This window comes from Ursus arctos, unplaced genomic scaffold, assembly GCF_023065955.2.
Source record: "Ursus arctos isolate Adak ecotype North America unplaced genomic scaffold, UrsArc2.0 scaffold_28, whole genome shotgun sequence".
In the NCBI taxonomy this organism is placed as follows: Eukaryota; Metazoa; Chordata; class Mammalia; order Carnivora; family Ursidae; genus Ursus; species Ursus arctos.
In genome coordinates, this window is record NW_026622963.1 from 1459229 (window position 1) to 1482332 (window position 23104).

General features: G+C 54.9%; 1 protein-coding gene across 1 annotated transcript; it reads left to right on the forward strand.

Moving 5' to 3' along the window:
- Positions 1 to 107: 107 nt before the first annotated feature.
- On the forward strand, positions 108 to 22889 carry PLEKHO2 (pleckstrin homology domain containing O2). The gene is made up of 6 exons (XM_026478308.4): positions 108 to 237; positions 6339 to 6488; positions 10777 to 10893; positions 15885 to 15989; positions 17467 to 17565; positions 19894 to 22889. The coding sequence occupies exons 1-6, from the start codon at positions 226 to 228 to the stop codon at positions 20905 to 20907; spliced, it is 1497 nt and encodes a 498-aa protein (XP_026334093.1). The 5' UTR covers positions 108 to 225; the 3' UTR covers positions 20908 to 22889.
- Positions 22890 to 23104: the final 215 nt, after the last annotated feature.

Sequence of the window (23104 nt, forward strand, 5' to 3'; positions counted from 1 at the left end):
CCCCGGGCCTCCCAGCCCCGCTATTCCCTTCCCCAGGCCCCGCCCCTTGGCCCCCGGAAGCCTCTCCCCGCCCCCAACCCCGCCCCCCCGAAGTTTCTTGGGCCCCCGGCGGCTCTCGGGACAGAACGCAGAGAGCCGCCGCCCGGGCGGGTGTGCATGGAGGTGGCGGAGCCCGCGCGGCGCGGGGAGTGAGCGGCGGAGCGGCGGGACTTCAGCGGACTCGCGATGGAGGAGGAGGTGAGGGCCGGGCCAGGCGGGGGGCCGGGGCTGGGATCTTCGAGCCCCTCACTTTTGTTGGGGTCGCAGGCTCAGGCCCTTGTTCCAACCAACCCCTCTCCCGCGGGACTCCCGAACACCCAACCCCTACCCCACCCCCATCCTCCCAGGCAGAGCCTAGGCAGTTGGAGCAGGGGCTAGGGTTCCGCGTCCCGCACTTCGCAGACCCATCCTCCTTCGTTATCTCCTTGTCTTCTCTCACCAACTGTGGGCATCGCGGTGGTTATTGTTCCCATTCGTTTGACGGAGAGACTGAGGCTCTGGTCAGTTAACGACTCGCTGAAAGTGGCTTGGATTACTGGGCTCGAACCCGGTTACCGTTGACACCCCGTGCTTGCCAGGTCTGACCCTGAGGAGGTAGACCGAGTGTGTGTGGGGGAGGTGTCTGTGGGTTTCAGAGTCCCTGTCTCAAGGAATCTTGAGGCCGTGACCGTGTCTGGTGTTGAAAACTGGAGAAGTTGCGTTTTTCTCCCCTCTCTATAAGTCCCTGTGATCCTCTTTCCCCTACCCTCTCCTCTCCCTTTCCTCGGAGTCAGGCCCACATAGGGGCTGATCCTGGTCCCTACCTTCCCCACCTCCTTGGGAGAGCCAACTGCCTGGCGGAGCCGGGAGACTGGATCAGCAGTGTCCCTTGAGCTTCCCTCTTCCCCCTCAGGACCCTCTTGGTCTGGACTAGGGTCAGGCACTCAGTGACCCCTCCCTTGACTTGTAAACTCAGTTCTCCCAGTACCCCCCCTCATGGAAGCACACAGTGAGCACTTAATGTGTACCTGTGGAATGAATAAATTAGAGCTGGGGCTCTAGGGTCTCAAGGACTTTGCTTCTTGTCCCCTGAGGGGGTCTCAGCTTTTGCCCCTCCGAGCCCAAGGAAAGGGGAGGTGTCTGCCAGGATGGGTGGAGAGGAAAGATGATTCCTTCACTCTTGGGGCAACCCTGGCGAGCTGGGGAGCCCTTGGTGTTCCTGGCTGTCTGTGTGCACATCAGTGTCCAGCTCCCTACTTCCCGGGGCCACTGTCTGTTAGGGTTTCCTCCAGGCCTGGCCCTGCATTTCTGTGGGATGGTAGATAAGTCACTTCCCCTCTCAGCCTGCATTTCCTCTTCTATAAAATATAGGGCTTGGCCTCCTCCCCAGGTCTTATGTGATTGTGTCCCCTTCTCTCAGAGTGGGTGGAAGTAGGGGACAAAGTCAGGCCACTATGATTTGCTGTGGTTTCTTGCTGACAGGGGTGGGGCTGCCCTCCCCCACTCCAGGCCCCTGCTGTGAGGGTTGGACTGTCTGGTTATGGCCCCTCCCCTTCTCCCAGAGGATGTGGGACAGGATTACTCCATCTCCTGATCTGCTCTGGCCCCCAATTAAGGGAAGTTCTCCTGGGGCCTCCTGGGCCGATGGTTTGTCTTGTGGCCAGCCCAGCCCAGCCTTGCACTCCCTCTGGTTCTGAGTTTCTAGCATTGCCACTTACTGACTCCCAGATGCCAAAAGCTCCCCACATACTTAAGCCATCTAAGGTCTTGCCCACCTCCTCCACCCACAGTCAGGGGCTCCCTATCTCCTACCTCCCCTTAGGCATCCGTAATTCTTTTCCTCCCATTTCTTCCAATCAATTCTTTTTTCTGTAGGTCTCAGTGCCCATCTTTGTTTCTCTAAAACACCTCTTAGATCATAGGCACCTGCTGTGCCCCATGACCTCAGGCTGGCCTCATCACCTCATGTGGCTGTTTTTAGCCCTCCCCCTAGCTTTGAGCTTTCTCCCCGTGCCCCAGCTACCCTGGTGCCAAGCCCCCTTGGCTTCAGTGGCTTCCTGTGCAACAGCTTGGTAGTCCTTGTCAATCTGAGGCTTAGTGAAGAAATGCAAGTCTGGGCACTGGGCATTTGTCCACTTGAGTTATCAGGGCCTAAGTTTCCCCATCCATAAAATGAGGGGGTGGGCAATCCACAAATATGATTGCTATACATGTAAAAGCTTTGAAAACTGCAAATATTGTGCGATATTGTTGCTGCCACTGGAGTAAGGTTAAAAACCCCAAACCTAGGCTTTCTTTCCTGGCTCTGCCCTGGGGTCCTGCTGCCCCCTACCTCTTCCCTCTCATAGTTGTGCCTTTCTCTGGCTCAGCCTCTAGTGGCCTCCAGGCTGCCCATTTGCCCAGTGTCCTGTCCCAGCCCTGGTTCTGTGACCTTGAGCTAATCTCTTGCCCCTTCTGGGCTATACTTTCTCATTCGGTAATGAAGGGGTTGAGTGTAGGGTCTTTGATACCCTTTGTGTCCTTCCTTCTCCTCTAGATCAAGGTATGTGTCTCTTTCCTTTCTCACACTCCTACTAAAACCTTAGCTTCTCCAAGGGCTTCCCAAACTAATCCAAGCCCTTAACCCACCAGAAAGCTAGGGCTGAGGTTACCCTCCAGGTAGGTCCTGTATTCTCCCAAAAGGCTGGGGCCCTTGAAAGCAGGGGATGCCCTCCCTACCTCCAGACTGAGGACTTTGCCTGTGCAGGGTCTATGTTGCCCTCATCAGATCAGAGGTTCCCTCCGGGCAGAGCCTGTGCTTCCTCCCTGGGACCCCATCCCAGCCTCTGACACAGTAGGTTCTTAGCATAGTCTGGTCAGCACATCATTGGGTTTTAAGCAAAGGGCAAGGGCATAAGCTCCCTGTGATGTGAGGTGCCAGCAAGGTTTCTCCTACTCGTCTCTGTCTCTCTGTTATGGCCTGTGTTGTGGCTTTCCACCTGTTCCCTTCTGTGCACAGGGTTAGGGTGACCTGGCATCTTTTTCTTAAAGGAATGACCCAGAGATCCCCCCACCTCAGGCAAAGGGGAGCCAGGCTGATGCTCAGGGGTGCTTCAGGAGATGCTCACAATGGGCAGGGGAGGGTCTGAATGAGGATGGGTGGGAAGAGAGAGGCTGAAACCGGAAGAACAGTGGTCAGCTGGTCAATGAGAAGAGGAGGCTGAGAAACTGGGCTGAGCAAGACAAAACCTCCCCTGTGAGCCCTGCCAAGGGGAGGGGCCACTTATTAAAATTTACTGGGACATAGTCAGGCCCCCTGGTGGGAGTGTCTGAGGGGCAAGGAGGGGGGCAGGGTGGTGGGTGGCCAGCAAGTGGGACTCTGACCTCCAGCCAGGCCTCCCTTTTTGGAGGCTGTCGCTGAGGCTGATCCCTGACAAGAAGACCCCTCCCTGGGCTTTGGTTCATGCCACCTCCAGCCCCTCAGTTGTCACTCCACCCATCGCCAAAGTGACTTCTTGCTTCAATCCCATCCTGTTCCCACCCATCCCTGAAGAGCCTGGACTTGCTTCTTTAGCTAACTCAGTCATGGTGTTCACTGGGCACTGCTCTATCTACTACACCCTGAGAGGACAGTGGTTAAGGCACAAGCTGCCAGTCTTGCCCCTTGGGAACTTCCAACTGACAGGAAGTTTTCACATGTCAGACAGTGGGTGAGGCAGGCACGGGAAGTCACAAAGGGGAGAGTTTAGAAAGGGGTGTGAGATCCCATGGGGTGCTGGGTGGGCCCCTGAAAAGCAAGAGGCAAGCTTGGAGCTCAGCAGTGGGAGACCAGGCAGCAGCTTCACATTCTACGGCCCCTACCGCTTTGTTTGAGAGACTGAGAGTCTGCAGGCCTAGGAGGTGGCCAACAGCGCTGTAGTTGCTGATGGAGGGGTGTGAAGTGTGGGGTGGGGTTTCCCATCTTTCACTTCTTCCCTTCGTGCCCTGGGCCCGGGCCAGCCTGCAGGGCTCACTGAAGGGGATGAGGCCCCTGCTGGTTATGTGGCTAATGGGGGCTGAACACAGGATCTCTGGTGTTGGGGGTAGTGCATGATCAGATGTGAAAGGGTGCTGAAGTCCCTTCTCTCCCTGGTCAGGGTGGCTCATATCTGGCCTGTAGGCAAGTCTCCCACTTCCTCATTCCTCCATCCAGGAAGACCCTTTGGCACCATCTCACTTCCCCATTCTTCCTGCCTTCTACCAGTTAGGGAGAGGTGGTGAGGGGCACCCCACACTCCTGGAGCTCCTGGGATACTGAAGCCCAGCAGCTAAGCCCAGAAAGGCCTTCTCCTAAATTCTGAACCACGCCCAGGGAAAGGGTCCCTGAGAGCCAGAGGGGACAACAACAATGACAATGATAGCTACCATTTCCTAAGTTAGATGTTCTAGGCACTGCTTTATATGCCATATCTTTATTCAACAAACATTTATTAGCACCCACTGTATGCCATATGCTGTCTAGGTACTGGAGATATTGCAGTAAACAAAGCAAAAATCCTTGCCCTCATGGAGTTAAAATCCTTGCAACTTCTGGTATATCTCCATTTCACAGATGAAGAAACTAAGGCTTAGAGAGGTTACGTGGCTTGCCTCTGGTCTGTGTGACTCTGGGCTTCAAAGCTGACTCTCAGCCAGAGTGTGCAGTTCAGAGGGGTGGGGCCACAGTGAGGACCAGGCTGGGGCTCCCCTGCCGTGATAGAGAGCAAGGAGGCAGTGCCCTGCCCAGCCTCTGACAGCTCACCACACTTCTGCCCAGGCTTGTCCTTCCAAAGGCAGCGGTGGCCACAGGGTATCCCTGGGGAGAGGCGTGCTCCTTTTAACTGGGGCCCCTTTTTTGAACTTTATGTAAATTATAAAGTAGTCAAAATTAGTCAGTGCTAATTTCCTTTTAGCATCCTCTAGATTTGACAGGCTCTTGACCTCCCCCCTTCTACCCTCCCCTTCACACTCACTGCTGTGGGCACCAGTCACTGAAGAAAAGCGGTTAGCAAACTGGTGTATTTTTATTTTCCTTTCACAGATATTTCTTGAGCACCATTATGTGTAAAGGAACAGTGCTAGGTGCTGGGGACCAGAGGTAAATACGACCCTGTCTGATAGGCATGTACCTGACACCCAGCCACCTCAGCAGATAATCGAGGGCCACGAGATGTTCGCGGCTGGTCTAGAAGCTCCAGGGTGGCTGCCCGTGTCCGAGAAGAAGACTCAAGTTTACCTCCTGTACCAGCCTGTGGTTGAAGGCAGAATCCTTGGAGCCCTTACCAGATGGATGGCCACCTCCAAGTCCTGGCCTGTGGTGGTGCTAAGAGCAAAGGGCCTCCTGCTTTGGGGCAGGAAGCAGGGGCTGCAGAATGGGTTCTTTTGAAGGGCATGGAGAGGCAGATGACCACCACCTGCCTGCTTCCTCCCATCCTTCTGCTCTTGCCTGAATATCTTCTCCTTTGGGACGCCTTCCTGGGCCACCCAGACCTCAGCCAGGTCCCCCACTGTCCTCTCTCACTCCTTCTTCACTGTTCCCTTCATATTGTTTCATGCTTGTTAATGTATTTGTGTCTGGCGTTTGCTCGGCTCCTCCTTCCCTGCATTGCCAGCTCTGTGAGGACAGCGATGCATTACTCTTGTTCTTCTCTGCTTACTCCAGCACCCGTGATGTTGTAGGTGCTCGGTGTAGCATTTGTTGACCGGTTGAATGAATCCGTGAGAGGCAGAGTGGTGGAGCTGGAAGAACATGGGGTCAGAGACCTGGTTTGAATTCTGGGTTTGTCCCTCCTGCTGTGTGACTCTGGCAAGTCATCTCCTCTCTGAGCTTTAGTTTGCCTGTACCCCGTGGATAATGATGCTACCACCTCAGAGAGTAGTTACATGGGTTAAGTGTGGGATGATGTGTGTAAAACATAATCTGGTGGCTCAGTATTGAGGTGCCTGTTGCTGTCATTATTGTCGCTCCTGTTATTCCTGTTCTTTTTTTTTTTTTTAAGATTTTATTTATTTGACAGAGGGAGAGAGCACACAAGTATGGGGAAGGGCAGAGGGAGAGGGAGACTGAGTCGGAGCTCGATCCCAGGACCCCGGGATATGACCTGAGCCGAAGGCAGACGGTTAACTGACTGAGCCACCCAGGTGTCCCTATTCCTGTTCTTTCTGACATTGGATTAAGGATATCTGCCTGGGGGGTTGTGGGGAAGCTCATGTGGGATGATATGAGGAGGTATCCAGCAGGGGGACACACCCCTTGTGTGGCCATTGGACAGTGTGGCCCCATGGCAGCAGCCCTCACGGCATGTTCTGGTGCTATCTTACAGGGTGTGAAGGAAGGGGGCGAGAAGCCTCGGGGAGCGCGGAGGGCAGACAAGGCTGGCTGGATCAAGAAGAGCAGTGGTGGCCTCCTGGGGCTTTGGAAAGACCGGTATCTGCTCCTCTGCCAGGCCCAGCTGCTGGTCTACGAGAATGAGGTAAAGAGCGGCCTGGCCCTGCGGTTGGGGGTGCCAGGGGAGGGGCCAGAGGGATGGCAGCCCAGGCCAGCAGGAGGCTCCCAGAACTGGCGCTGGAATACCTGCTCCACTTTTGACGTGCTGTATAACTGGATTTGGTTCAAGACCTGACTCCGTGGGCGAGTGTCTGATCTTCTCTGGGTCTCAGTGGTGTGGGGACAATACCTCCAGGTGCAAGTTCAGGGCTCCTGGATGAGGGGCTTTTTGAAGTGTATGTACACAGGGACGTGTGTGTCTCCTCAGGGTACATCTATACTGTAACTCCTTGTCATTGGGCTAGATGCCACATAAGTGAATGTTCCAGAAAGCTAAAGCTTGTTCCATTCAGCAGTGATAATAGAAATAAAACTGTGCTCATGCTTGTTTGGGGCTCTTCCATATCTCTTGTATGAGGCGCATAGTAGTCTCATGAGAGTGCCATCATGTTCCAGAAGAATATACTGAGGCCCTAGGGGGCCAGTGACTGGTCAGCATCTCAGTGAATGAAGGAATTGGGACCCAGACCAAATCCAGTGCTCTTTCCACCCATAGATTCTGGCAAGTAAACTCTAAAAGCTTATTTTTGGTGGAAATCCTCTGAAATACGTTGAATATTCTCTACCTTCTTCAACAGAAGGTGTTGGACTAAAAGTGAGTCTGTCCATGGTGGCTCCAAGTCACCTATTACCAGACTATTCCATCCTGCCAGACTATACTTTTCAGCTTTGCTTTTTGCTTCAACGTCAAGCGCCAGTTGCCACTTCTGTCTTGTGTGCCTCTCCTAGTCCTCACAGCTGCCCGCTTGAGGCTTGTGCCCCCTCCCATTTAGCAGGCTTGGAACTTGGACAACCAAGGATATTAAAATTGTGTATTAAGTAAGAGTCAATAAAGCTCTGGGTGAAGATCTGAGGAGGAAAGGTGGCTTTACTTGTAGGTGCTGTTTGTGTTCTGGGATTGAGGCCATCAGAAGGCCCGTCCATGGAAAATGGGCTGTCACTGTGTGCCCTTGACAGATGGAATACGTGGGGCAGAACTGGCCTGGAGGCAAAGAAGAGGGATCCTGCCTGTTCCCCACCATCCTTTCTCAGCATCCCTCAGGTTATCTTGGCAAATTCATAACTGTCTCAGGCCAAGAAAGGTTGGGCAACCAGATCTAACTGTTTGGAGGCACTGCCTTTGCAAAGCACCTTGCCTTTCCTGCCCGAGTCCCCAGGCTCATGGAGTTGGGGTGTCAGAGAAGCAGCTGGAGGAGGGCAAGGGAATGAAATGTGCAGACAGCCCCCCAGATGTTCTATCCTGCTGCTGTCACCAAATTGGGATGTGCTATAGCAGCAGCAGGGGGATATTTTTATAATTAAAGGCAGTTGTCACAGCTTCCTGCAGTCCCAGCTGCCATAGGAGTTGAGTGACAAGCACCCAAGTTGTCAGCCTGTTAGGCACTGCCAGACTTGTCCTGGGCACTCTCTCCACATCTGGCCACAACTAGGAAGCAGGAAGGATTTCACATCCCATAAACACGAAACATCTAAATCAGGCTTTTAATAAGTCACTATTAAAAACCTCAGTGCAGTTTCAAGAACTTCGCACTTGGGGGTAGGGAAGGTTGGCCCAGGAGCAGGAATTGAGAAATGCTTATGAGTTCAATTCCTCTTTCTGATGTCAGGAACTAGGCGAGTGCAAATGGCTCTTGGCTGTTTCTTTGCTGTCAGTGAAGCTGACATTCCAAAAATGCTGCCCCCGCCCAGTGCCTGCTGGTTTATCCGTTTTTTCTGAGCTGCAGAAGGGCCAGATGATTCAGCGTTTTGGGTGGAGAGGAGACCCAGGTCAGGCAACCCTGGGGAGAGCTGGGTGGTGGAGATGGACTGACTTTTTGTTCCCAGACAGAGGAGGGTGTGTTTGGGCCAGTAGTTGTGCAGTTGAGGGAGGCCTGTGCACATGGGGCAGGTGAGCTGCTCTTTCTGGGACCAGGCATCCTTCCCCAGGCAGCTTCCTTTCTCTAGATGCAGGTAGGAGGGACCTCCTGGAGTCTCATACTGGGTCAGGCATTCAGTCCAGCAGACTAGTCCTATGTGTGTGCCTCTTGAGGGCTGCCTTTTGTAAGGCACTGTAGGGGGAACCAGACACATATGCAGCACAGGGTAGAGAGAGATGCCCAGCAGGGAGTTAGGACTGTTCTTCCCCATGGGAGGGTGGCCCTAGCACCTCACACGGTGCCTATGCCTGGCAGGTGCTCTGTGGGTGGGGGACCTCAGAGGAGAGAGAGAGCACCAAGGCTCAGGCTTGGGGGTATGGCAGGGAGCTTCCTGGAGCAGGTGGATCTTACTAGCCCTTGTGTGGAGTGGAGGAACTTGGGAATGATTGGAGACTAGGGGTTGGAAAAAGATGCTTGGAAGCAAAAATGGGAAAAGACACTTAACTGACCCTGGATGGGAAAGATCTGGCCACCCTGGCCATCTATGTGTTCCCCTTCCCCTGAGGGCCCAAACAGAGAGCAGATCAGTGGTTATTGCCCTTGGCTATACAGTCATCTCCTTTGAAAAATATGGATACCTAGACTCCATCCTCCGGAGGTCCTGATGAAATTGGTCTGAGACGTTGCCTGGGCATTTTAAACTGGGGTTTTTTAAGCTCCCAGGTGCTATCATGGTTGAAAATCTCTGGTGTAGAGCAGAGGTTCTCAAACTTTTGCATACATCATAATCACCTGAAGTGCTTGTTAATCATCAGACTGTTAGGCCCCTTCTCCTATGCATAGGTTATGATTTAGTGGGGATGGGACCTGAGAATTTGCAGTTCTAACAAGTTCTCAGGCGCTGCTGCTGCTGCTGGCCCAGGTACTACACTTGGAGGACCACTGAGACAGAGCAACCTGTTGCTAAGGCATTGATCACCAAGCCTCTGACTGTGGCTGGAAGGAGTGTGGTGTGCTAGAAAGAGCTCTGGCCTGGGAGGTAGGAAGTAGCTTTGTGTTTGGCCCTGCCCCTTACATTTGTGTCTGTGTCCCTTGGGCAAATCAGTTCACCTCCAGGCCTCATTCTTTCCTGTATACAGTGAGGCAAAAACTGGGGCTCTAGGCTTTCAGGGTGATTGAGAGGCTCAGGAGATTCAAAGAAGCAAAAGTGTCAGGGGCTCTTCACATATGCAGATTATCATGGAGGGAAATCAGGGCATTTCCTCTGTAAACAACTGAGTCACTGTCTCTCAGATACATTCCACCAAAGACTTCAGAGCACCTAGGCAGTCCTGCTGGGTGCTCTTGCTGGCTCTCTGAGTGAGGTCCAAGAGCAAGCATGTCCTTAACTTGTTGGCCAGCCTCTAGGGCAGCTCTCCCTTCCAATCCCCACCCCCAGGGCTTGCCGCTTCTTCCCTGGGTGCTCAAGGGTGAGAAACACAGCACACTGAGAAGTTGTTCCAGCTGGTTTCCCCTGGTAGAGGAAGGAACTGACCATCCCTGAGTGGGGAGCTTGTCCCAGGTAGCTTGCTGGAAAGGCACCTGATAGGCGGAGCCCACATGGAGAAAATACTCCAGTGCCAGGGCTGGTTGGCAGGAAGGCAGCCCAGCCAGTGTCCAGGGGTGGCCTAGAAGAGGCTGGCCACTGGTCTTCTTAGTGACGAGGCCTCAGGGTGGCAGGTTAGTGAAGGGATTGCTGTTGAAGGAACTCTTGCCCTCTCCATTGGGTAGGCCATAGAAAGTGGCCTCTCCACCTAGCCAGGGGTCAGTGGAGGAAGATGCCAAATGGGGAAGTCAGTTCAGGACCATTGTGGTAAGGCAGGGGATGCAGCCCAGATGTGCCTAGTTCACGCTTCCCTCTGCAGCTCTGCCTGGAAAACCTTTTTTTTTTTTTTTTTTTTCTCGTTTTCTGACATCCTCCTGCCTCTTCTAGGCTACTTGTTCCACAGATCTCTGCGCAGCCTCTGGGCCTGCTGGACCCCCAGGTACCCTCTCCTAAGTCTCTCCAGCTTCCGCTGTTTCCTCCTTTGGCCTTAGGCATTTGAGTCAGCCCTGCTGCCCACCTCCAGGCTGGGTGACCCATTTCTTATGTGGATGCCGAGCCTTGAGGGCATCTTCCAGTCAGCGCGGACTGAACACTGTCTACTTGCTGGGGTCGGAATACCACATCTTGGTGATTGATTGGCAGCCCAAGTTTGCCTTCTGACCGAGTGATGCCCTCACTCACTGAGATCAGGGTCTGAGGTGGGACCTGGGTGTTTGAGGGTCTGGCTGCATCTGGCTCTTACCAATTCATGTTCCCTCTGTCTCCCTCCCCAGGATGAGCAGAAGTGTGTGGAGACAGTGGAGCTGGGCAGCTATGAGAAGTGCCAGGACCTTCGTGCCCTCCTCAAGCGGAAACACCGCTTTATCCTGCAGCGATCCCCGGGGAACAAGGTAGGGCTATGCCCACTGCTGCCTGACCTTCCTCCAGGCCAGGGTGGTTTGGGAAGATCACCCCTGGAAGGCTCTCTTAAGGCAGGCCGGGCCCTTGGATATAGCCTCTGGAGGATCTCTGGAGTGTGGCTGAGGCCCAGACCCAGGGGCTGCCACAGGTGGACCTTTTACTCATTTTGGCCTGGAGTCTCTAGAGCCCCTGGTTGATAAGGAGATTCATTTAGGGCTCTGCTGAGAGGTCTGGTTCCCTCTCCCCTTTCAGGCTCCGGGGCCTCCTTCCCAGGCTGTAGTTAGAGGTGGGGCCCTTGGCCTGCCCCACACCCTGGACACATGAAGCGCAGGGCTGAGACAGGAAAACTGGGGAATGAGGCCTTCAGCTCGCCAGGCCTGCAGTACCCTGATGTTGTCTGGGGCGGAGGGGAGGCTGTGACCTCCGCTTCATCTCAGCCTTCGTGGGTGGGCCACCCCTCCTGCCTCCATCCTGGACTCAGTGCTCAGAGACCTGCAGCCCCCCACCTTTCCCCCTTTGCACTTTCCCTTTCTTGGCTGAAGCTGGAGAAGGTCTCTTGCCTGGGAGGTTCTTCCCCTGGGACACGCTGTGTGTGCAGATGATGTTTGCTGTTTGCACCACATTTCTCTGGCAGGGAGTCTGGGTGGGTGTTGAAGCATGGTATAGTTTCACAGATGTCAGGAGGGAGTTCAGATTTGAGGCTGGCGCGTATAGCACCTCTCCAGCTCGCGCCCATCTGCAGCTGGGCCACGCCTCACCCCAACCCCTGCACGTCATGCGGAGCCTCGCAGAGCGAGGCTGAGTCACAGAGGCTGGGGGTTGGGGAGCATCTGGTCTGGGCCTGCTAGAGGCCATTCTGTTCTCCCCCAGCTTTAAGGGCCAGGAGCCTAAGTCCTTTGATCCCCAGGGCTCTGGGCCCTGGAGTAGGCTGTGATATGTTACTCACTAACCCTTTGTTCAGCTCCACAGTGGGTGGGACATGGAGGCAACTGGGGAGCTCTGGGAATTGGGGGAAGAGTCCAGGTTTCTGGTGCTGTGACGGTTCATGGACCCAGGTTTCACTCAACATGTGCTGCTTAGGGCTCTTAGGAAGAGGAGAGCCATACTTTGGTCTTTTAGTCCCATTAGCCCCCTCCCTGTTCTGGAGACCTACTTTCCTCTCTGAGCAGGCGTTGTCGTTGGTGTGTGAATGAGTGACATGCAGAGCACGTCATGTGTGAAGGTCTGGCGTGTGTGTGTGTACCTCTTTATATGCAGGTGAGTGTTCACTTGACATGGGTCTGTCTGGGTCTGTGTGTGTCTCTGAATGAGCTTATGTGGATGTGGGGGGATAGGGCCATGCTTCTCTGTCCTCTGCCAGTGCTGTTCTGTGGGCTGCCTCCTTTCCCCAGCTCTAACAATCAGCTGATGGTGGGCTTAGGCGGGTCAGGCCCAGCTCAGGGCGGGCATCACCTTCAGAGAGGCCTGTTTGTGCAGCTGCGTTCTTAGCTGCTTTGGCCAACACCATCCCTTCCACCACCCAGTCCTGCCAATAGTTCAGGCTCTGGGTGACTCTGGGAACAGGATGATAAGTCGGGGAGATGGGGCTATGGAGCAAGTACTGGGGGCTGCAGGATGGTGGGAGGACAGCACATCCGGTTTCACTCCCCCTGACTCTCACCACCTCAGGAACTCATACAGAGAGCGGGGCTCTCCAGAAGTCAGATGGTGGACTGCCCAGAGCACCATGTCCCCCGCGTCCTCTCACCCTCCTTTCCTATCGCCCTGGGTGTTCCCCATCCTTAGTGAGGCCGCGGGCCGGCCAGGAGGTCACATGACCCTGGCTGTCTGGTCCTGAGGCCGCCTTTTTTTCCCCCCTCTAATCAAATAAACAAAGACTCCAGTGTCTTGCATGTCCCTCTCCCCCTGCCTCCCATCTCCACGCCCTTGCCATGAGGTTACAGGCAGCCATTGCCAGGAAGCAGGGTGGCCTAGCTGGGCCTTGCTGCCCTGCTGGTCTCAGCCAGCTTGGCCCATTGCTCTTTCCTGCTGCCTCTCTCCCCCTCCCACTTTTTTCCTCCCTGCCATTTTGTCCGCCCCCCCCCCCCCCCGCCTTTCCCAGGTCATGTGGGCCTATTCTGTGGCCAGTCCTGTTAGCTGTGAAACTTCTTGCAGCGGCTGTGCCCCTGGGGCTTCTTGGAAGGACTTGAGAGGGACCTGGGCGGCCTGTGGCTCTTTGGGACACAGGGCCAGGGGTGGGGCAAGAGGAACAACTTCTTGGTATTCCATTTGTCCCCATTCTGGTCCCCCTTGTGGGTGGGATGCCTGGCTCCTTCAGCCAAGATAACAAGGTTCCTTATAGTGGGACTCGGTTCCATTTAACCGTGTATTCCCTCTCCTAGGGGATTCCTTTGGCTGGTATATAGGTCTTCCTGAGGCCTTCTCCCTCACAGAGCAGAACAGAACAGAACAGAGGCTGACCCCCTTCCAATCCCCGAGCCTGCCTCAGGGGGGCTGGCTAGTGGGGAAGAACTGCAGCTTGGGTCGGGCACAGTGGTGCTGATCTTGTCCCGCCGAGGCCCTGAGTAGTGAAGAGGCCTGTGCGTTGTGGGTTGGTGGGACCAGAACTCTTAGTTTGACTCCTCAGGCAGTGCTCTTTCTCTGCCCTCCTCTTGCTCCATCGATGGCTGAGTTCAAGTATATGCCTCTGCAGCTCTCCGGCATGCTAAATCCTGCACTAAGCAGGGGCCCCACCATCTCGGGGCCTGCGGGAAGGAGCAGCAGCTGGGCTCCAAGGGGCTGGCCCTGGGCTGCTTTCTGGCAGCCCCTGTCACAGGGTTGGGTGGGCCCTTGCAGAGCCTGGATGTAGCCGCTGTCCTTCCCTGAGCCCCCTACAGCCCTGATGTCTGGGTTAAGCGGCAGTTGCCAAGGTGCCCTGGGGTTTCTGACTTAACTGCAGATCTGCTGCCAGGATCGAATTTACCCTGGTCATGCAAATGAGCATTTGGCTGTGCCTGGCATGGGGAGGTGGGTGGGACCCAAGGCCCCGTATGAGAAGGAGGCGGCAGCCAGGAGGAAGTTATATAACGAGGATGCTGCGGGGGCCAGGCAGACTGTGGTGTTACATAACATAGAGGGTGGCAGGAGGGAAGGCGCTATCTAACACCAGGGTGGGGGATGGGCAGGCTGGCGACCCGCCCGACCAAGAACTAGGGCATCTTGAGGTCAGAGTGGGCAGTGGCCCAAAAATGGGGCAAGGGAAGGAACTGTGGGCTAATTCATTTATTTATTGGCTCATTCATTAAGTATTTACTGAATACCTACTGTGTGCGGGGCCCTGGCTTTAGTCGTGTTTAATTCCCTCAGCATTGCTTTTGGGTAGGCATGATCCCTTTATCCAGATGAGGAAACTGGGACTGTTTTGTCAGAAGGAAGGCAATGGTGGTAATTCCTGTTACTGAGCACTCACTCTGTGCCCAGCTCCAGATTTAACACTTTAAACTTTTTTTTTTAAAGATTTTATTTATCCGTTTGAGAGAGAGAGAATGACAGAGTGAGAACATGAGAGGGGGGAGGGTCAGAGGGAGAAGCAGACTCCCCGAGGAGCATGGAGCCGGATGTGGGACTTGATCCCGGGACTCCAGGATCATGGCCTGAGCCGAAGGCGGTCGCTTAACTGACTGAGCCACCCAGGCGCCTGAGATTCAACACTTTAGATACTTATTTGATCTTCACAGCTCCATGAGGCAGGTTGTGGCAGTCTTGACTTTTTACAGATGAGGGAACTAAGGCTCAAGGTCAGCCAACTGTGAGAGGTGTTCTGTCCGATTCAGCGGCCCTACTGCTATGATGTCCACTGTGCAAAGTGGCCCCTCAGTTTGTGTGGCCTTGCTGCTTTACCATTTCCTGTCTGACCTTGGAGCCTGACAGGGAGGGGGCTCTCTGAGCTGCCCTCTGATTCTTTCTTTCTTTTTTTTTTTTTTTGTTCAAGATTTAAAAATTTATTTTTAAGTAATTTCTACACCCAATGTGGGGCTCAAACTCACAACCCTGAGGGATGCCTGGGTGGCTCAGTCAGTTGAACGTCTCCCTTCAGCTCAGGTCATGATCCCAGGGTCCTGGGACCGAGTCCCCCATTGGGCTCCTTGCTCAGCAGAGAGCCTGCCTCCCTCTGCCTGTCACTCCCTCTGCTTGTGTGTGCTCACTTGCTCTCTCTCTGACAAATAAATAAAATCTTAAAAAACAACAACAACAACAACACCTCACAACCCTGAGATCAAGAGTCTCATGCTCCATGGACTGAGTCAGTCAGGTGCCTCTCTGATTCTAATGTATGAGCTGGGAGCTGCTGCCTGAGATGAGAAGGGACCCCTGGGGTGGGGTGGGGTAGGGTGTAGTGTCAGGAGTCATGGAATTACTTTAGGTCACCTTGGCCAGCTCCCATCCCATCTGTAAGCCTGTTTCCTTATCTGTACAATGAGGGGGTTGGAATTGACGTCCAGGGCAGTTTCTCTTAGTCTGTGATTCAAGGCCAGAAAGAAGACCCTGAGACTTTTTCACTTTCACCCCTGGGGAGCTGCATGTGGCCCTGGTTCCAGGGGGTCTTCACCAATGGACACCCTTCCCACCTGTCACCTCTGTCACTGTACTCAACCTGGTGTGGACATACACTGGGACTCCTACTTTATGGAGGAAACAGGCAGCCTGATCTGGGGAAGTCACATGGAGTATGACCAGATCTTGGCTCTTTTCACAGGGCAAGGTGGATTCCAATCCAGATCTCTGGCAGCATCATGCTGAGAGCCAGCCCCTTCTCTTTTGGATCTGTCCTCTCCCCTCCCGCTGAAGCCCCATGTCAGACATTTTGTGGGGGTCGTTTCAGTTTGCTCCTGGCCAGCTGTGCCAGGGCAGATTTTGGGATCTGGGATGGGAAGCTTTCTTAAGACCCCAAATATGAATTCTGTTAAACATCTGCCATCTACCCTATCCATGTGCCCTGCAGGTCAGTGACATCAAATTTCAAGCAACCAGTGGGGAGGAGAAGGAATCCTGGATCAAAGCCCTCAATGAAGGGATCAACCGAGGCAAGAACAAAGCTTTTGATGAGGTGCGATGCAGTCCTGTGGATGGCTCTGTGTCCCCTTTCCCACCATGTGTGATCTCAGGGAGGATCCCCCACCCTGCCTCAAACAACCCCTTGATTATGTCACTGCTACAAACACTGGGACATCTCTTGTTACCTCACTTTATACTCACAACACTCCTCAGAATAGATGGTAGTGTACCCATTTTAAGGATGAAGAAACTGAGGTGTCAGTAAATTAATTTGTTTTAAATTAAAAAGTGAGTGATAAAGTAGAATTTAACTCGTGACAGCCATGCAGCCTTTTAAACCCAGCCTCGGCTGAAAACAGCTGGTGGCCTAGGCCGGAGAGATCTGGAGGACTGAGCTGAGAGATTTCAGTCAAGTCCAGGCCAGGCTGGCTCTGGCCTTGGGCCTCCCCATCTGTCGGCAATGACCAGCCAGCCCCCTGTACTGTAGTATGACCTGTGGCAACAGAGGCTGTGATCAGGCTTTCAGTAGGCAGAGTATCCCATGGGCCCAGATCTCCTAGGGAGGATTTGTCTTTGGCATCATGGATTCATAGCTATTTGGGTTAAAATGGTCCTGGGGGTCACCTAAACTGACCCCTTGGATTGCAGAAGACTAAGACCTGAGGGAAGGAATCTTCCCAAGCAAGTCCCTCTTAACACCCAGGTCTCCTGACTCACAGCCATGACTCCTATGTCATGTTTTATGAGATTGCATTATGCTTACCCCTTTACTAGCTGGCAAAAATACCCCCTTTTGTGGGTGAGGGGTGATGGGGCATATCATGGGTGTTGGAGGCCACAGGAACGTGGGCTGGCTGTCAACCCATAGTCTTGGTGGAGCAGTCAGGAACAGACACTGTGGAACCTCGCCCCACCCCCACCCAGGGTGGGTCTGACCTTGAGCCTGGACTAAGGGTTAAAGAGTCTTAGTCACATTCCCCATCAAAGACAGGCTGCGCCGGGATTCAGAGTTTGGATTTCCCATGCCAATCTTATTTACTTTTGCTTCCCAGCTACTCCTGACCATCTTTCCTTACCATCAGACAGGATATGCTGTCCTCTAGACACCCTGGCCCAAAGGGGCAGAGGCCCTGCTCTTTCCTGGGCTTTTTTCTTTTCCAAGGGAACTGGGAGAGTGACTGGGGGCATTTTCTGGAAGCCAAGCACCAGGGGATCCTGGGCTGCCTTCTCCCCACTCCCCCAGCTAAGCATAACAGCAGTCTCAGGGCTGCTTGTATATATTTGCAACAGACTGAAGGGCGAGGGCTGGTAGCCCATATCCAGGCAGAAGGACTGAGGCAGAGAGGGAGAGCCTCAGAGCGCTGAGAGATGACAAAGGCAATGTAGGGACAGGAAGAAAAGCAGAACTCCAGACACAGGGAGATGCCTCAAAGAGAGGGCCAGTGGTGGGGCCCTGCCTCTGAGTTGGGTTAATGCCTGGGCATTTCTTCCTCTCCCTGGGGGGCAATGACCTTGTTCCTTCTTCCCAGGTGAAAGTGGACAAGAGCTGTGCCCTGGAGCATGTGACACGGGACCGGGTACGTGGGGGCCAGCGGCGCCGTCCACCTACAAGAGTCCACCTGAAGGAGGTAAGATTTTGCCCCCAGCTTAGGTAGGACAGTTGAGCCTGGGATCCCAGGTCCTTAGGGTGGCAGCCAAGCTTGGGGCCACCTTTTTCCTGAGGACTCTTGGAGTTGGGGCTTCCTGAGTGGTATGCACGGTGTCTGTGTGTGGAAGCTCGTGTGTTACATGTGCTTGGGGGGTAGATATGCCTGCTTTGCTTCTTGAGTCTGCACGCTGGCCTTATCCAGAGTCGGTACCCTAGGTAAACAGAGACCCTGAGGCTAGTCCCTGCCTCTCAGAGCTCAGCTTCCACCTGGAGAAAAGACCTGTCTGCAGACTGCTCCAGGCAGAGTTGTGTCTAACTTCTGTACAGAGGAGGGCTCGGAGAGACCAGGCAGGAGAGACCATGGAGGGCCCATTGGCACTGGAGCCGACCCTTGAAGGATGGGAAGGGTTTCAGTTGGCAGACTTGATGTGAGGGAACCCCCTGGCCAAGGTAATGACCTGAGCTGAGACAGGAGAGTTTGGGGTGTACCGAGTCCCTTTGATGGGAAGATGAGTCTAGGAAGGTGTGTTGAGGGGAGGAAATTGTGGAGGCCTTGAATGCTGGAGCTGGGGAAAGAATGCATGGGAGGGTGTGTTCCAGAGGTCAGTTGAGGCCCGTGGTATGGTGGGTTGGGTTGACGGAGGGAAAGGCAAGGAGCCAAGAAGAGGAAGAAGATGGGCCCTCCAGACTCCAGGAGGGAATGAAAAGGGAGGGGACAATGGGAGAGACACTGGGAAGCAAGAGCCATCTGGGCTTGCCACTGAATACAGTGCTAGCGGAAGCAGACCAGACGGAGGGGAGGGTGGTCCAGAGGTAGACCCAAGCCTGCCGACTGGCTGAATGGAAGCCCTGGGAACAGGGAATTTGGGAGAAGTTATGGGCAGGGTGAGGGGTAAGGGAAGAGCCCTTTTTCAGACACGTGTTGCTGATGGGGGTGGATGTTGGGAAAAATTTTGGAGGCCAGGAAAGAACCTCAGCAAATACTACATTTGAGGAGTGGGGTCCGGGCAGTAGAGAGCCAAGGAAGAGGAAGCCAGAGAGGTGAATGGCACATCCGGAGAGAGAAGGGCACAGGACATGGGGGTTATCAGCCAGGTTGGCAGCCACAAGTCACAAAGGCAGGACTGGGGAAAGGGGCAGGTGGTGACGTTTACTGCATAAATTTTCTCGAAAAGGAGTTGGCTTAGGTTTGTAAAAGGGTACAGAGCTGGGGGTGCCAGAGGGAAGGGGACCATGGTAGGGAAGGGGAGAAAGGAAGGGGCCAAGGTCATGGAGAGTTTGTTTTTAAAATGAGACAGCCTGTTCATGCCTGTCAGCTGAGGGAATAAAGCCTGCAGAAGGAAAGACTGATGTAACCAGAGAGAAAGGGAGTGCCTGAGGGAGAGGGCTAGGTGTTAGGGGAGGGCTGGCCTGGGAGGGAGAGACCCTCTGAGAAGAATTCAGGGAGGGACTCATATCCCAGTGACTGAGTGAGCGTATGTGTTGGCCAGATCATCCGTGCATGGTAAAAGGGGGTGAGGGTCCCAGCCAAGTCCCCCACCATGAGGGACCTTGGGAGAGGCCTCCAGCCCTGCTCCAGGGCCTCTGAGGCTCCCTGGGAGGGTCTCCATCACCATGGGGCTGCTGGGTGTCCCTGTGGGTTCCTAGGGCCATGTGGGGGGGCAGCTGCCTACTTGGCGCAGCTGTCCTCCTCTGGCGGTCAGCTGTGGTCTGGGGCCACATCTGTCGGCATGAGGAGAGTAGGCACTAGCTACTGAGCAGCTGGGCAGTCAAAGGCTGCAGAGAACTGGGCTGGAGGGCCGGGTGTGAGGCTGGCTGGCGATCAGACAGCAGTCTCCAGGGAGGGGAAGCAGAAGCTAGTGGGTTCCAGACAACTTGGGAGACCATGTGTGAGTCCTGGTCCCACTGCGCCCCTGAGTGGGTGGTTGCACAGATGGGATCCTCCCAAGACCAAACAGCCAGAAAGGGGGCAGAAGCAGGGCTGGAACCACGTCCCCTGCTGCCCAGGCCAGTACAGTTGCCACTAAAAAGCAGTCTCTTTCACAGGCTGGGGCACCAAGAGGACTAGGCTCTGACTTCCTGGCTTGTGATTCCAAAACAGGGAGTTCTATGGGAGTGAGGGAGAGGAGAGGATTCATCAGAGAATCACTTCAGCTTCTAATCACGTGGCCTTGGAAGCCAGGGCAGAAAATGAGGGGCTGGGGGCCTGGGCAGCCTGGATGGGAAGGCTTGAATACCCTTATGGGTGGGCACATCAGACCCAAATGCCATTCATCCAAGATGACGCCCATATACTGTCCCCTACCAGGTAGCCAACGCAGCTTCTGATGGGCTTTCGCGCCTGGACCTCGAAGTTCCAGATAGCGGGCCACCGGTGTTTGCCCCCAGCAATGATGTCAGTGCAGCCCAGCCCCGGGAGATACTGAAGCCCCCTATGCCTCCTGCCAAGCCTTCCCCAGCGCCTGAGACGACCAGCCTTGGTGATAGCGTGGAGACCCCTGCTGGGGAGGGAGCCCCATCCCCTATCTCAGCAAGCTCTGAGTCCCACCCTGGGAGCCAAGAGGACTCAGAGACACCAGTGCAGGAGGACAGTGGCTCTGAGCAGCCCCCCAACAGGGTCCTGCCTGACAAACTGAAAGTGAGCTGGGAGAATGCCAACCCCAAGGATCCCCCTGACTTTGAGAGTACAGAACTCCAGGTGTCCTGCTCCGAGACTCCTGAGGCTGTGCCCAAGGAGGGTGGGAAGCCCCCTACACCCCCACCCAAGATCTTATCAGAGAAACTGAGAGCCTCCATGAGTGGGATGGGGCCTTCTGGGCCAGTCCAGAGTCCTGAGGCCTCTGAGACCTCTGCCCCAGACCCAGCGGAGATCTCAGTGAATGGCACGGATGACAGTCCCGAGCCCATCAAGCCACCCCAGGCCTCAGGCGTCCCAGAAACTCCCCCAGAGGATGCAACAACACCCACAGCACTGCCCCGCTGGGACCTGCCATCTCATTTCCATCCCCGCTGCTCCTCCCTGGGGGACCTGCTTGGGGAAGGGCCCCGGCGTCCACGGCAGCCTGGAGAACGGCTGTATCGGGCCCAGCTGGAGGTGAAGGTGGCCTCAGAACAGACAGAGAAACTGTTGAACAAAGTGCTGGACAGTGAGCCTGCCCCCGTAAGTGCTGAGACATTGCTCAGCCAGGCTGTGGAGCAGCTGAGGCAGGCCACCCAGGTCCTACAGGAAATCAGAGATCTGGAAGAGCTGAGCCAGGAAGCACATGGGCTACAGGAGAAGCGGAAGGAGCTGGTGACCCTCTACAGGAGAAGTGCACCCTAGGGCCTGCCGGGCCAGGGCACAGTCCCTCCTAGCCCGCCCAGTCCATCATAGCCCAACCCTGCCAAGAAACATGCTTCTGCTGAGGCTGCAGAAGGGCCATTAGGCATGTTGGGGGTATGGCCAGGACCTGCAGAGATTCCTGGTATCCTTCCCGCCCTGCCCTGGCTAGTGGGGCCAGGGGCCACCCAGGGCCACTATCTGGCTATCTGGCCTAGCCTCTGGGTTCTGGGCTCTGGGCTTGGGCTGGAAGCACACACTTGGTTGCTTGCATGGTTGTTCTGAACTGCCCCAGGGCTTTAGCACGGCACTTGGGGTTTCTGGGGGTGACATCATCTCTGCTTCCCACCCCCAGTAGTTTACATTCCTGACTTCTGAATAGAGCACAGCTGAGCCCCCCCCCCCACAGCTCCCACGTCCAGATGTTTCCGGGCACAGAGCCTTATGGCAGAGGCAGCTCCGAGCCATAACCAACCGTCCCCACCCACTACTGCAAGTAGCTGCCAAGGCCCTGGGTCCAAGTTCTAGGTTCTTCCTTCAGCAGAGTGAGACCTGGAATCCAGCTAGGGCCTGTGCAGGCAGGTGGGAGGCAGCTGTGTGAGAAAGCCATCAGATGTGTGGTTCCTTGTTGGGCCTGTTTCCTATTCTGCAGGCCTTCCCCTCTGTTGAGCAGGACTCCATTTTAGGAGGACTCCAGGGTAGAGGAGAAGCTTGAAGGGTCTCCTAGTCTAGTCTATACCCCTGGACCAGCCTGTGTCCAGCCTTGCACATTTCCTATAGAGGTGAGCCCGAGAATGGCTCTGATGTCAACATCAGAAAACCCTGTGTATACTTCATCATAAATCAACCTTCAGAAGAGAAGCCACCTCAACTTCTGAGCCTCCCCAGATGGGATTTATATCTGGGTCTCTGGTTCCTCCTCAACCCACACAGGTCCAATATCCCAATCATTTGTTTGAATGCTGATGGGGGTATGTTGGGGCCTGAAATAACTTCCCTTTTCCCTGTTCCCCCCAACCCTCTGGCTCAGGCCCCAGATGGACTGCTCCTTCTGAACTTCCTAGTGGAAGGGGCATTTTCTTTCCTGGTCCATGCCTGCAGCCTGGGCCTCTCCCTCTCCGTCCCACTCCCCTCCCCCAATCCCCCCACAGTTGTCCCTGGCTCTGGGAACACATCCAGTCTCCGTCTAGGTGCAGAGCCCCCTGAGAGCCACAGCCACTCTCCCTGGGGCCTGTGGGAGTGGGAGCAGCTTCTGACAGGTCTGCTCAGGGGGTTTCTGCATGTGCACTTTTATTTACTGAACAAGGAGAAAGGAGGGTCACAGCTGCATGCCCTAGCCTTTCTGTCCACTGCCCCATCACCAGTCGTGCCCACTGAGACCTGCCAATGCAGGTCAATGCCTTCTTTACTGTACTTCTACTTTGTTCTTGAGGGTAGTGGCTAGGGATCAAGAGAGGCAGATGTCTACTCTGCAGCCTGTCCTGGGCAGGGTGGAGGTGAACAGCAATCTCCCGACTCATGAGCCCCCACTGGCCTCCTCAGACTACACTCCGTGGACAAAACTAGGTTTCCATGCCACAGTCTGCCTGTCCATCTGCCTTCAGTATGGCATCGGGTGCCCACATCACATGGCCCCCTGCAGTCTTCTCTTAGGGAACAGCTTTCCCCCACCAGCAGCCTGGGCTGGCTGGGGCTTTAGCCGAGTCACCTCTTTCCAGGGACTAGAGCCTCAGTTTCCTCCTCTGATAAGTGACCAGATTGAGCAAGTAGCTCTGGGGCCAACTCAGTGACCCATTGGTTCCTATGGGTTCCCCATGTTGTGGTGGCCCGGGCCCCAAGGGGAAAGCTAGCTTCAACGGGAGGGGTAGAAGGATGGGGAATATGCAGGGGCTGTTTTGCCTGACTCCTCGAGGAGGGTGGCATTCCATGTCTTCTGTTACGAAGCGCCTTTCTTGAAGTTTGGCAATAAATCCCTTTTTATGGAACTTCTCTGCCGCAAGCCTGTTTGTTGGTGTGGGGACGAGCTCCAGGGCTGGCTGGCCTCAAGGAAGCAGAGGGTAGGCTGTGGTTGGTCAGTGGCATCACCGGTCCTTCAAGCTTCTTTCTAGGGCTCCCCTCCCATAGGCTGGGCCCCATCTTTGCTAAACTCAGCCAGGCCCTCCTCCAATTTTACCCCCTACCCACCCCTGCCTACATTGTT